Raw genomic sequence first — 13153 nt, forward strand, 5'->3', positions numbered from 1 at the left:
GTATTTGAGTAAAGAATTTGTGTACTTTTGCCACCTCTGTTTAAAGAGCATGTACTGACAAAGTAAGTAGAGTTGTTTGTGTTTGTGAAAGTTGTTTGAGAAGCACAGTTCACCTCTCGTCCCTCCTTCACATCCTCTCACTTCATCAGACACGCCGTCCCAGCGGGTCCAGTTCATTCTGGGCACAGAGGAAGATGCTGAACATGTGGCCCACGAGCTGTTCACTGAGCTGGATGAGATCTGTGTGAAGGATGGCAAGGATGCTGAGTGGAAGGAAACAGCCAGGTCAGGATCTCCTCTGGGAGCTGTTGGCAACAATGCTCAGCTATAAAGCTTGTGACAGGCCGGCTGCTCTACAGCTGCTCTGTTACGAAGAGGGACGAGTGTACAAGTGGTACTAACATTTAAAGCTTAGTGGATGGTTTTTTTGGTCGGTTTCCCTCAAAGCTCCGAAGAGAGGAGTGAGAACGAACACACTGCTGTGATCCAGTTCATGCTGGTCAAATGCCAAATCTCAGCTTCACATGCAAATATCAGGACTCTCCCACATATTGTGTGGTTGATGTTTACATTAAAAGGATATTTCCTGGGGGGAAAGGGTGTAAACCGCGATGTAAAAGATGACGTGTGTGTGGGTGGGAAAGCTCTTTTGTTTTAAAGTTTAATGCTCCTGTCTTCCTGTTTGTACTGAGTTGATCTGGGCCCCTTATCAAACCTCTAAGAGTAACACTTTACATGTTCCAAGGACCAAACTTAGGAGTAAAAAGTTATTCACAGAGTGTAAAGAATAACTGGTTGATTCCACTGAGCATGTCATGTCTGCGCCACGATTTTCATCTGTCCTCCAAACAGCTTCCTGCTCCACCAGCAGAGTTTCAGACTGTTTTGCCCACCTGTTTTTTTTGACTTGCTCAGAATTTGTTGGCCATTTTTCCTCAATTTTTGTGCTTATACAATGGGTATGCAGGCTATGTAGATAAAATAATTTCTTTTTTGTCTGTTTATACGATTGTCAGTAGGCACATCGTGTTTTATTTTGAAAATTCTCTATGCCATTTCTGTGTCTGAATTCCTGCCTGTTGGATCTGCTGTGTGCAGATTTGCATAGCATCCGTCAAAAACAGACTGAGCCCGAACATGAAGCAGACCAGAGAACCGCTGGAATCACGGGAATTTTTTAGAATAACGCCTGGTTGAGTCAAGCTGTAAGACACATTTATCAAGTAACTCTCTCCTATTTACAATGAATAGGAGCAACATTTTAAGAGAAACTCATGTGATCACAAGATTAATCATCAATGTTGAGCAAGTTACTGGGGGAGTGTAATAAGTTAATTTTTTTTTATTAATTACTCCTTTAAAAAGTAATAATATGACTTTACTTATTACTGCCCATCAGAAATAATCAGTTACATTACTGTTGTTATTTGTCCAGATGTGGGCTGTGGTGGAAACAAAGTCGACCTCTCTGAGTGAGACCTTCAGATTAGATTCCATCACTGTTTATCGAGGAGCCGATTTTTCATTCTTAATTTAGCATTTTGGATGGCAGCTGACATGACCTGCCTGACCTGACGTACATGTCATCATAAGATAGTCTACCTAGGTCAAAAAGCAACTCAGTGAAGCCAATGCAGAAGTCCTTAAACCTGCATTCTTTCTACTGGCCAGCATGTGAGACAAATATAATTCACAGTATTTATAATGTAAAAACAGGAATTAATAGATAAGGAAAAAATAATAGAGAAATTAACTGAAATGGAAACAAAAAGAAAACCAAACTGGAAAAGGAAATAAATTCCACTGCTGTAGTTAGGAAACATTGGAGAAATTACTGTATTTTGTAAAGTGACAATGACAGCACATGGGAAAAGATGGCTAACAAAATAAATGCCAGCTTTATCTTTGCTGTTGGCAAAAAGAAAAAAAAAATCTACCATCATCTATGAAATGTCCAAATAAAATGCAAATAACAGTCTACCCTATTCTGAATTAAATAGTGTATTAATCATCATAACTGGTGCATTTTTGTTCAGTCACTTCAGAACATGTATCAAAATGTGTGTAAATGTGTGTATACTCTAAAATTTAAGAGCATTTTTAATTTGAGAAATTTGAAAAAGTGAAAAGATAAAAGTAATGACAGTTAACATTTACTTCTTACAAACTTAAGTCCCACAATTCCAGTTTAAGAAGCTTGATAAATGCAAGCCCTGATCTCTTGCCTGTCTCCACGTCGCAGGTGGCTGAAGTTTGAGGAAGACGTGGAGGATGGTGGGGAGAGGTGGAGCAAGCCCTACGTTGCTACTCTCTCCCTCCACAGCCTGTTCGAGCTCCGCAGTTGCATCATCAATGGCAGTGTGCTGCTCGACATGCATGCTGACTGCATCGAAGAGATCGCAGGTGAGAACTGACATGTATTAATACCTCAGTACCAGAGGGACATTTATCTTGAGAAAAATGGCGAGTTCTGTCTGACATGGCGGAAAATCAGTTTCTATCATTGGTGTCAGTGACTGGTGTCATTTCTTCATATGGATGTACTGTATGATGTTTCTTTTTCTTGCTCTCTTAAGTCGCTTCTCTCTCCTGTCCATGAGTACATATGAAATTTATTGATATAAAACAGGCTCTATATCTCAGCTGAGATGCCTGCTGGATGTGTGCTATAAATCGATTTATCCTCCTCAGAGAGGAGACACACATACAGAGCAGGCCTGAGGGGAGCATCATCATCATCGTCCTGCTGGATGCAGAAACACACAGACACACACACACAGAGACTCAGGCTGTCAGACGCACAAAAGTATAAATTGACTTTAAATGAATGTCTTGTTAAGTAAACATAAACAAGCACGTAACTGCCCAGTACCAGCCCATACTTACAGTCCAAAGGCTCAGTTCAGCTCACTGGTGGTTGTGTTTTACTAGAATATTTCAGCTGAACTTCTGTTGAACCTGCATTGAAATCTACAGTTAGGCAAAGCTGTTACCACAGTTCAAGCTCATTTGCATGCAAGTGTGTAATTAACTACACACCTGCAAGTACGTGACTGGATAAGCCCTGTCCACGTACGTCAATGAGTCAGCAAATGATCACAGTTTTAAATCAGACAATGATTTATGTCCAGATGCAAACATAAACACACGCAAACAGATGGACACACAACACTCCTCACTACTCTGTCTCTGCAGTTTAATCATTAAACCAATTTAAACAAATGCAAAGAACTGTTTGCAAATTATGTTTCATGTTCCTGTCCACACACACACACACACACACACACACACACAGGCACACATGATTCAAGGATCTGCATCAGGCAGCCCTCCTCATGGTCACACTGTGACAGGTTTACAGCCTTGAACAGCCTTGTTGCCTGCCATCATTCCTCTTCTCCAGCTCTCCACCACTCCTCTCACATCCCTCTCTTCTCCACGTGACTCCTGCCAGCAGCACCTGAACTCCAAACGGCAGCCAAGATAGCAGAAGAGATGGAGACAAAAAAGTTCTTTATTTATTTACTTGTTTATTTTTGGAAGTGTGGCAAACTGAGACCAAGAGAATGTAATAGAAAATGTTTGAAGTTGTGTGAAAAGCAATCGAATCTTGAACAAAACCTCTTCTTTTAATGAAGAAATACTCTCCAGTTATGATATAACTGATGCTATGGCAGTATTTACGCTTACCTCTTCAGGAGCTCTTTGTCACGACAGACAAATCAGACATTGCATTCTGCTGTTCTTCTTTTACTACTGTCACTGACAACATTTATTACTTTTTTACTAGCCCTCTCTGTGATAGCTGCCTTGTGCATCGGCCTCTGCTGGTCTGCAATAGGTTGCCAGGTTTGCATGCAGGGCACTACAAATTACTGAATAAAGCAGAAATTCAACTTGAGTTGTTTTGACTAGTCTAGGTCAAGTTTCAAATCATAAAAACCAAGTCAAAGTCAAGTCGGGTCTTTTATTAATGTTAGTCAAGCAAGTCTCAGGTCCTCAAACTTGTGACTTAAGTCTGACTCAAGTCAAGTCATGTGACTCAGGTCCCTCACCTCTGGCGCAGACATCATCCTGGAGTCCAAATAACTCAATTAATATGATTAGTGGAATTCAAGCAGGTAAAGGTAAGCAAAATCAGTGATGAAACTTTAATTTTGGAAGGCAACATGCTCTTATCAGCGTTTGGTTTTAAAAGATTAGACTAACTGCTCTCAGTCTCTCTTTCAGAATGTCACTAACTTAATTGAAAGTGCCACTAACTGTTAATTATGACTGACAAAAAGAGTGAGCAAAACAATGAAAGAGACTGCATACAACAGTTCTTTGAACATGATATTATTGCGTGTATCTCATTGTTATATGAGTAAGTGATGGACATCTGTCGAACGGTACACTGGAGAAGGCAGAGCTGTTGCTGTAGTCTCAAATTAGAAGGAATGTGATCCTTCTCAAGTCTGTGAAGTGTGAGAGGAAGCTATGTTCGATGTACCATTTGTTAGTTTTGATTTAATTTCAGGCTCCTTTGTGCGCTTCTCTTGTCACTGTCCTTATTAACATGGCTGATTGTACTGGTGCTGCTGAGCTCGACACATTAGCCCTGGCCTTGAAGTGTGCTCAGAATGAAGGCAGGCGCCGCAGTGTGTGTGTGTGTGTGTGTGTGGGTGTGTGTGTAGTTTGATTGAGTGAAGAGGAGGGAAGGAAAGAAGGAAGGAAAGATCCAGGGCTGACTCAGCAAGTCAGTTTGAAAAAGACAGGAGTGAGAGAGGGAGGAGAGACGCTGATTATTCTCTGCAGTCCCGCATGACTTGATGTGTTGGACACATAGTGACCCTCCTGCAACATGTACTTTCTGTTAAACGCTGTACTTTCACATACTAACATGTTGTCTGAGGAGATTATAACATTTTAACTATAGCAATTAAGTGTTGGGTTATGTCACTTTTAAAAATAATGTTACAAGATTACTGCCATTAAAAAGTAACTCCTTATGTTAAAGCACCACCTACCAAAGTAATTTGTTAGAGTACTTAGGTGAAAAAATGAAAACTCTTTTGTGATTCGAAGCATATAGCTTCATTATCAAGAGGACTCATAATCCATCATTGCATAATCCAAAACACTGCTAATAACAGTAATGAGGGATGCAATATTGTTTTTTGTTTCTTTTGTTTTTTAAATTCCTTTCCAATGAAAAAAAGTTTAATTATTTATGTACATGAAAGAGCAGCTATGCAGCCTTGTGGCAGACAGTGAGCTGGGTTGAGGTATATAAGGCACAACTGCCTCTATGAAAACAATAAAACATGGGCTCGTACAGCCTATGTATAAGTCCTGAAAAGGCGAATAATGAATGAAAGATGCACAGCTACAAACTTTCCTCACATCATGGATGTAATGAGTATATGTAGCTCAAAAGCTCTAAACTCCCCCTGCTGGAGCCCTCAGATAACTACAACTAGCTCTAAATACCGCTGACGTTAAAATGGCATTTTGAACATAAAGCATAAGAAATCACAAGAATTCTGTACTCAAGCTGCTACAAGAGACAGTAAGCATTAGTAACCTTAAACTATGATATAAAATATGATCTTCTAATGTCACAGTGTGAAAAATGAAGACATTGAATGTTACTCTACTGCTCTCCTGCTGATAAAACACATTAACCAATACATCACACCTACAGCGCATCATGTAAGACAGGAACCAGTTAACAAAGTTAAGACTTAGGCTCACATACAAACTAGAGGTAGGAAAGAAACAGAAACAGTGTGAATGCATACGTTTTCATTTTTGTGGCAACAAAACAAACAGGAAAAAACAGTAACGGACTGTATTTGGAAATTTAATTAAATAACTGATTACTTGAATTGCAAAACTAACACATAACTTTTCTCATATAACAAAAAAGTAATCTGAGTACTTTAATGCATTATTTATTTTAGATATTTTTCAACTAGATAAAACTCCTGGCCAAAGTAGTGCAAATACATACATACTGTTATTCATTTGAAAAAAAAAAAAAGTCTGATTTCAGTAACATGAGCATGTGTGCTGCAGATATGGTTCTGGACCACCAGGAGGCGTCCAAAGAGCTGGACGACAGCGTGAGAGTGAAGGTGCGTGAGGCTCTGTTGAAGAGACACCACCACCAGAACGAGAAGAAGAAGAACCTGATCCCCATCGTACGCTCCATTGCCGAGGGAACCCGCAAACAGTCAGAGCCCCATCTGACAGGTCGGATTTATACTGTCCACTACCACCAACACATGTTGTACACATAGATGCCTGACCAAACTTCTTCACAGGTCAATAACATTAAAGGGATCATTGTTTGGATTATTTGATGTGGGGTTGTATGAGGTACTTATCGATAGTCAGTGTATTAGCAAAAGTAGATGGCTGTTATACACAATTTCTTTAGTCAGAGATATGTTTTATATTATGAGATTACATAAGACATTTCAGCAGAATAATGGATTTGAAAACTAGAGAATAAAGAAGAAAAAGCAAGATCAAGTAACAGACAGACACACAGAGAAGCACTGTCTCTCAATAGTGACACTGAATGCTTTCAGGGACAAAGCTAAGCATCACTGCCTTCGTAGGTTGTTTTTTTGTTCACTTTGCACTTGCACTTTGCAGGCCAACAAATATATGTACTGTCTCTGATTCTCTCTTTGTCTCTCAAACACACACACACCCACACCCTCACTGTCCAGCAGGGTCAGCCACTTCTCCTCAACCTCCGCCAGCTACAGAACCAGCTAAGAACGGTGGCGGACCAGACAGCACCCAGGTGGACCTCAGCAAGGTGAATAAGCAGGTGTTTTTCTCATAAACCCTGAACCCTGTTTACATACATGGATAAATGCTGTAAAGTCCACAGTAGAATATAAGTACATAAAAAGAGTGTAAGGGTGACACATATGACAACGACAGTGGAAGATCTTTGTTGGTGGTACAAGGCTATCAGCTCTACATATGTACTGTAGCAGGATCTGTAATCAATGTTAAGTGTGCTCTTAACATCATCAACTAGGTCACATAGTGCCCCCTAGGAAACAACAGGGCAATTACATTTGTTCAAAGTGCATCACTACAAGACTGCTAAGTTCATTACAGAACACAGATAAAAGCCTCCATTCAGCCCTTAATTTCCACCTGGGATTTTGAGTGCATATCTTAACAGTTTAATGTCATTAGAGCTGAAATGTTAGCTAGGTTCTCTGGCATTAGGCGTCACCTTTGGTAGGAGAGATTTAAGAACATCTTAGACATTTCTCTCTGTAGTCTTAGTTCTAAAGTTACAGGATGCAGGGATATGTCTGTTAAAAGACTATTGCCACTGTAGGTATTATGTTAGTGGGCGGCACAGTGGTGCAGTGGTTAGCACTGCTGCAAGACCTTCAACTACAAGGTCTTACAAGAAGGTCCTGAGTTGGAATCCCCCAGCTGGCTGGTGCAGGGCCTTTCTGTGCGGAGTCTGCATATTCTCCCCGTGTGGTGTGCAGCAGTGTGAGTGGTTGTCTGTCTCTATGTGTCAGCCCTGTGATGAACTGGCGACTTGTCCAGGGTGTACCCCGCCTCTCGCCCAATGTCAGCTGGGATAGGCTCCAGCCCCCCTGCGACCCTTCGGGAATATCTGGTTACAGAAAATGGACGGATGGTATAATTTTTGATTAGTAAAACTGAGCTGCACTATAATCCCTCTGGACAACTGCATGGTCAGATAAGTCCACTAAAGATGTTTGCCTTTGCTACAAACAGGATTGTTACTGGGTCTGAAATCATTATGGAGAGGATTGCTACAGACAAAGACCTTTTTAAAAAAAGTTAAGTTTTAAAAAAGTTTTTTGTTCAACCTGAAACAGCCACTAAACCGCTGTGTTCAAAGTGTCTAGAGTCTGTGGGTGAACATTTAATTGAATCAAATAGCAACAGGAGGATTATTTGTTCAAGGTGAAACTTGCATCACAATACCATTTTAAATTAACTATTGTTGTGCTGCAGAGATGTCCTTGCCCATACAACATATTTTACTTATGAAAACTTCTTCATTTGACACAGATTTCCACAAAAGTCACACCATATTGTTTTTTTCAATGAAAATGAAAAAAAATATCATTCCCTCTAATTTTGCAAGTCTTTCAATAATTGTAATATTAGTTGAAATGAACACAATTAGATATTTTTCCACAATCCTTCATCCACACCAGACTCCACTGACAAACACAGTAATATTACCTCTCTGGTCTACTGGTGCCTCAATTGGTTTTTAACCCTGTAAAGTACCAGAAGTCACATAATATCACAAACTAACTAACTGATCAAGGCAGCAGGAGACCAGAGAGGTAAAATTGCTGTTTTTGTCTATGGAGACTAGTCAAACAGAGCGATATAGCATCTCTTACACTTAAAAACAGGTCTCTCTCTCTACAGGGTTTCTGCAGGTCCTTAAAAGTCCCTTAATCCATTCATTCAATTGTAGGCCTTAAAATATCTTGAATATGATTTCACTAAAAACTGACTGGATTGTGACATTAATGTTACTTTTATAAAGTTGCATTAACTTCAGTCTCCCTTTTAAATGTGTTTTTGGGAAAAAATTTGTATTGCACATGCTGCAACAATTACAAAAGGAGACAAATATGGATCCGCTCTGCACTAACAATGTTAAAGAAGACAAAACTGAGGCTGTTTCTTTTGTTTTTGACATTGCTAAACCTTTTTTTTTTTTTTTCACCAGAATTGACATGAAATCAATCCTAAAAACATTTATATTGGTCTTAAAATGTCTTAAAGTCTTAAGCCTTAAGTTTAGCTTGTTGAAATATGCAGAAACCCTGCTGTAGCAGTCATTTTCATAATTTTGTCAGATACTTAGAATAACAATCTGAGCCTGACAGCGGCAAAAAAAAGCATTTTATCTGACTTACTTTGACGGTGCGCAATTGTCCGCAGGGATTTTGGTGCAGCTCAGTTTCGCTTTTGCTGCCTGCAGCGGTCTTGCTCAATACCACACCACTTTTGCAATTTGTTGCCCTCATTAGTCACTTAGACACAAAACATAGGAAAAGGGGGGCCAGAATGAAAAATGCCAAAGTTAACCTGAACGTCTACCTTGTCTCTTCAGGTGGACATGCACTTCATGAAGAAGATCCCAGAGGGTGCAGAGGCCTCTAATGTCCTGGTGGGAGAACTGGACTTCCTGGAGAGGCCCATCGTGGCCTTTGTCCGCCTTTCCCCTGCTGTGCTGCTCACCGGCCTCACTGAGGTCCCCATACCAACCAGGTAGACGGCCACCGCTATCTACAGATTTGTAGACAATGGTGTAGTTATAAAATCAAATTATGTGAATTCAATCACCCAGGAGGGAGTCACATACTCTAAATCATCCATTTAAAATATCAGGTTCCTCTTCATTCTCCTGGGCCCAGATGGAAAGGCTCAGCAATACCACGAAATTGGACGCTCCATGGCAACTATCATGACAGATGAAGTAAGTTAATTAAAATCTAGCTTCAGAGTCTGTCACAGACCTAATCAAATGTCAACATCTGAGTTGAAAAAGGCAGGTTGTTAAGTTTCCTCTGTCCTTCACTTCTCTCTGGGCCAGATCTTTCATGATGTAGCCTACAAGGCAAAGGACAGAGGTGATCTCCTGGCTGGGATAGATGAGTTTCTGGACCAGGTGACGGTCCTACCACCAGGAGAGTGGGACCCCTCCATCCGCATCGAGCCCCCAAAGAATGTCCCCTCTCAGGTACACAGCTGTGGTGGACATAGAGAATTTGTACAACAAGCATCAGTGGCTGTATAGGTAAAGTGTTCAGCTATTTCTTGATTTTTGTCTGTTTCTGGACTGTTCCTGCCGCCTGCAGGAGAAAAGGAAGATGCCCGGAGTCCCTAATGGCACAGCCTACCAGGTAGAGGAAGAGCTACATGCTGAGCACCACGGGCCGGAGCTGCAGAGAACTGGAAGGTAAGCTGTCTTTTGCAGGTTTATCATACAGGTTTCTTGATGCCAAATTGTAATATCAAAAAGCAAGATGCTATATCCAACTAATAGTGTATGTCAGGAAAAGCTGTCATGAAAATAGACTGTGGAAAAAACATGGATGTAGTACTTGTTGTTTTCTGATGGGATGTGTGGAAGCCTGGGGCTGAGTTTAACACTCTCCATCATGTTTGTCAGCTGCCTCGGCCACAGAATCTAAATTTGGATTTGTGAGGAGCCGAGGTGGGACAAGCAAGTGACAATCACAGTGTGCAAGTCTGACAGCCTGACAAGACAAACACGCACCAACACATTCTTCACTTTATTTCTCAATAAGTTTAATACACAACTTGCTGCAGTGATGTAGAAATGTACTCCAGGATGCTGCAACCTCACCAAGTGTGAATCACTAGAATACACTAAAACATATCATTCAACTTGGAAATCACAGCAAAACAGTGCTCACCATTTTCAGATCTAACATGACAACACCCAACCACACCCATCAGTGGTTTTGGGTGTGGTCACAAGTGAAGCAGGCTTGAAATCTTTTACCAGAGAAGACAGTGAAACACTGCCTTTCAGCCTAGGTTTAAAGAAACCATTTTCAAGGCAGCCATATTGGCATGAAATAGCAGGTAAACATAGGTTTAATTAATGAAATGAATTAAGGTCCTGTTCCATTTAGTGTAGCAGAGACTTTCCAGTCAGCCAACATATCACAGTACCCTGAATATGTTTGATCTGAATGGTAGGAACCACAATTAGTAAAACTGGGAACACCTGTGTTTACTCCACTATTCCATGTCAAAATGGCTGTTGTGAAAAAGGTCATCCACACAGGTGTTTATGTTATTCTGACTGATTACACCTCTGCACAAGTGGAGCTATACTGAGAAATGCCACCAAACCGAAAGTATCAGTAACAGATGCAGAGGGAGACCAAGGGAGATGTCAGTCAAGTACAGTGTGTGGTACACGCCTACACAGTACAGAAAAGAGATCTAATGAGGGGAGTGAAAACACCTATGTGGGTGGATTATGGCTGTATAGAGCCTTTAATTATCTACTTGGTGAAATAGTAGTCTTAAAATGCTACAACGACACACATTAGACATTAAATTCACTAATGAGATCCTAGAGAAAGTTCCTATTGTTTATTCGGGCATCGTTTTACAGAGCTAACAAGAAATTCTATGTGTGCTTTTTCCTGATTGTCTCTAAATATGTTGCTAGTTGTGTGAGTTCCTTATTGACAATGATGAGTTCTTGGCTGTTTCCCCTTAAGGCAATCATTTGACTTTAGAAATATGCTCATTAGCGTTCTTGTTGAGAGTCTGTTGTCTATATGCTAGCCATATAGCTAAAACTAGGAGATAATTGGCTTAGTTTAGGATTAAGAATGAGGCTCAAGACAGAAGGTTGTGTTTTATGCAATCTGGAAACCCATCAATTATTGTCTAATGGCAGTGTTTCAGGGTTTCTGGTGTGGCCAGTGAATATCCGGAACAGGACTTCCTTTTTCTTGTGACAGTTATTGTTTAAGGACTGACTTGAAACACAGGAACTGAGTTGGAGGCTAATCTCAGATATCTGCGTATAAATGCAGAAACATCTGAGGAAAAGATAATAAAAAGCTAACTTGTCGTCAGACCATAGCTGATGGATTCTAAGATTGCAGTTTGGCAGAGCAAGAATATATTTTCCAAAATGTCCAACCATTCCTTTAACAATTGGCATGCATTTACTCTGCAAAATGTTCTGCTATCCAACTTAAAATGATCATGTAAAAACCATAATGTGTCAACTTGACTTCTCCAAACCTCGCCACCCTCACCAACCTCTCTCGTTGTACTCAGGTTGTTTGGTGGTCTGATACTGGACATCAAGAGGAAAGCTCCGTTCTATCTGAGTGACTTTAAGGACGGCATGAGTCTCCAGTGTGTGGCCTCCTTCCTCTTCCTGTACTGTGCCTGCATGTCGCCAGTCATCACCTTTGGAGGACTGCTGGGGGAGGCGACAGAGGGACGCATCGTAAGAGATCAAACACGCTCTCACACACGTTCAAACACAGGCAAACACATACTATGCACATACTGCAGTGTGATGAGAACATTATGGATAATAATGTTATACATGTTACTGAAGGCTGTACAGCACACAAGAGCTTACCTCATGTTTATCCTTAAGGCAGTTTTAATCTTTAACTGTATCATTTTTTACTTCCAGATGTTCTTGTTTTAGTTGATTCATTGGCTTTGAATTGTAACTGTTTTTATTTATTACTAAGGATTTAATTTATTCCTAAGGTTTTATTGTAGGTGTTTTTACTTGTGATCACCATTTGCTTCTTTTGGAGTTTCTGTATGTCTATTTTTTATGTTGTAAATGAGGTCTCTCCCTCAAGAAAGGTTGATGAATGAATGAAAAGACATACTCTCTGTATTTCCACCATGTTTTCTAGAGTGCCATAGAGTCATTGCTGGGTGCATCTATGACTGGAGTGTCCTATTCCATATTTGCTGGTCAGCCTCTCACCATTCTGGGCAGCACAGGTCCTGTACTGGTTTTTGAGAAAATCCTCTTCAAGTTCTGCAAGTACGTATTATGACAACCTCTCTGGGAGGTTTTTATTACCAGAGTCTTGTAGGCTGTTTTTTTCTAACCGATTCTATATTCCCATCCCCATCTCCTCTCTTCTCACATCAGGGACTACGACCTGTCCTATCTGTCACTGAGGACTTGTATTGGCCTGTGGACGGCCCTGCTGTGTTTGGTGTTGGTTGCCACAGATGCCAGCTCTCTGGTGTGCTACATCACTCGGTTCACAGAAGAGGCCTTTGCCGCCCTCATCTGCCTCATCTTCATCTACGAGGCCCTGGAGAAGCTCTTCCACTTGGGAGAAGTCTACCCCTTTAATGCACACAGTGATCTGGACAAGCTCACGCTGGCATAGTGAGTAACAAAATGTTCAATCTGATGGTTTCCTCCAGCTTTAACCTGCATGTTTAGATTATTCATGTTTTTTTTTAATCTCTGCCAGGCCTGAGCCATAATATTTATTACGCACATTTATGACTGTTTGCTCAAAGACTTTTTGTTTGCCATATGTTGCCTATCTGAACTCTTCTAGTTTTCCCTGCATTGTTCTGA

General features: G+C 40.7%; 1 protein-coding gene across 2 annotated transcripts in view; it reads left to right on the top strand.

Annotated features, from left to right (window-relative positions):
- Positions 1 to 13153, top strand: part of slc4a8 (solute carrier family 4 member 8) — a 44750-nt gene that overhangs the window by 25633 nt on the left and 5964 nt on the right. Inside the window, exons 4-14 of one of the 2 annotated variants that reach the window (XM_084732747.1) lie at positions 150 to 285; positions 2243 to 2403; positions 6061 to 6237; positions 6723 to 6814; positions 9137 to 9294; positions 9415 to 9502; positions 9620 to 9766; positions 9885 to 9985; positions 11860 to 12034; positions 12465 to 12598; positions 12710 to 12955. In XM_084732747.1, coding sequence (XP_084588873.1) covers positions 150 to 285; positions 2243 to 2403; positions 6061 to 6237; positions 6723 to 6814; positions 9137 to 9294; positions 9415 to 9502; positions 9620 to 9766; positions 9885 to 9985; positions 11860 to 12034; positions 12465 to 12598; positions 12710 to 12955 — 1615 coding nt within the window. The remainder of the gene's footprint in view (positions 1 to 149; positions 286 to 2242; positions 2404 to 6060; positions 6238 to 6722; positions 6815 to 9136; positions 9295 to 9414; positions 9503 to 9619; positions 9767 to 9884; positions 9986 to 11859; positions 12035 to 12464; positions 12599 to 12709; positions 12956 to 13153) is intronic. The other variant, XM_084732755.1, reaches the window with a different exon arrangement.

This window comes from Lutjanus erythropterus, chromosome 2 (assembly GCF_056507025.1).
Source record: "Lutjanus erythropterus isolate fLutEry1 chromosome 2, fLutEry1.hap2, whole genome shotgun sequence".
NCBI classification, from domain to species: Eukaryota; Metazoa; Chordata; class Actinopteri; order Lutjaniformes; family Lutjanidae; genus Lutjanus; species Lutjanus erythropterus.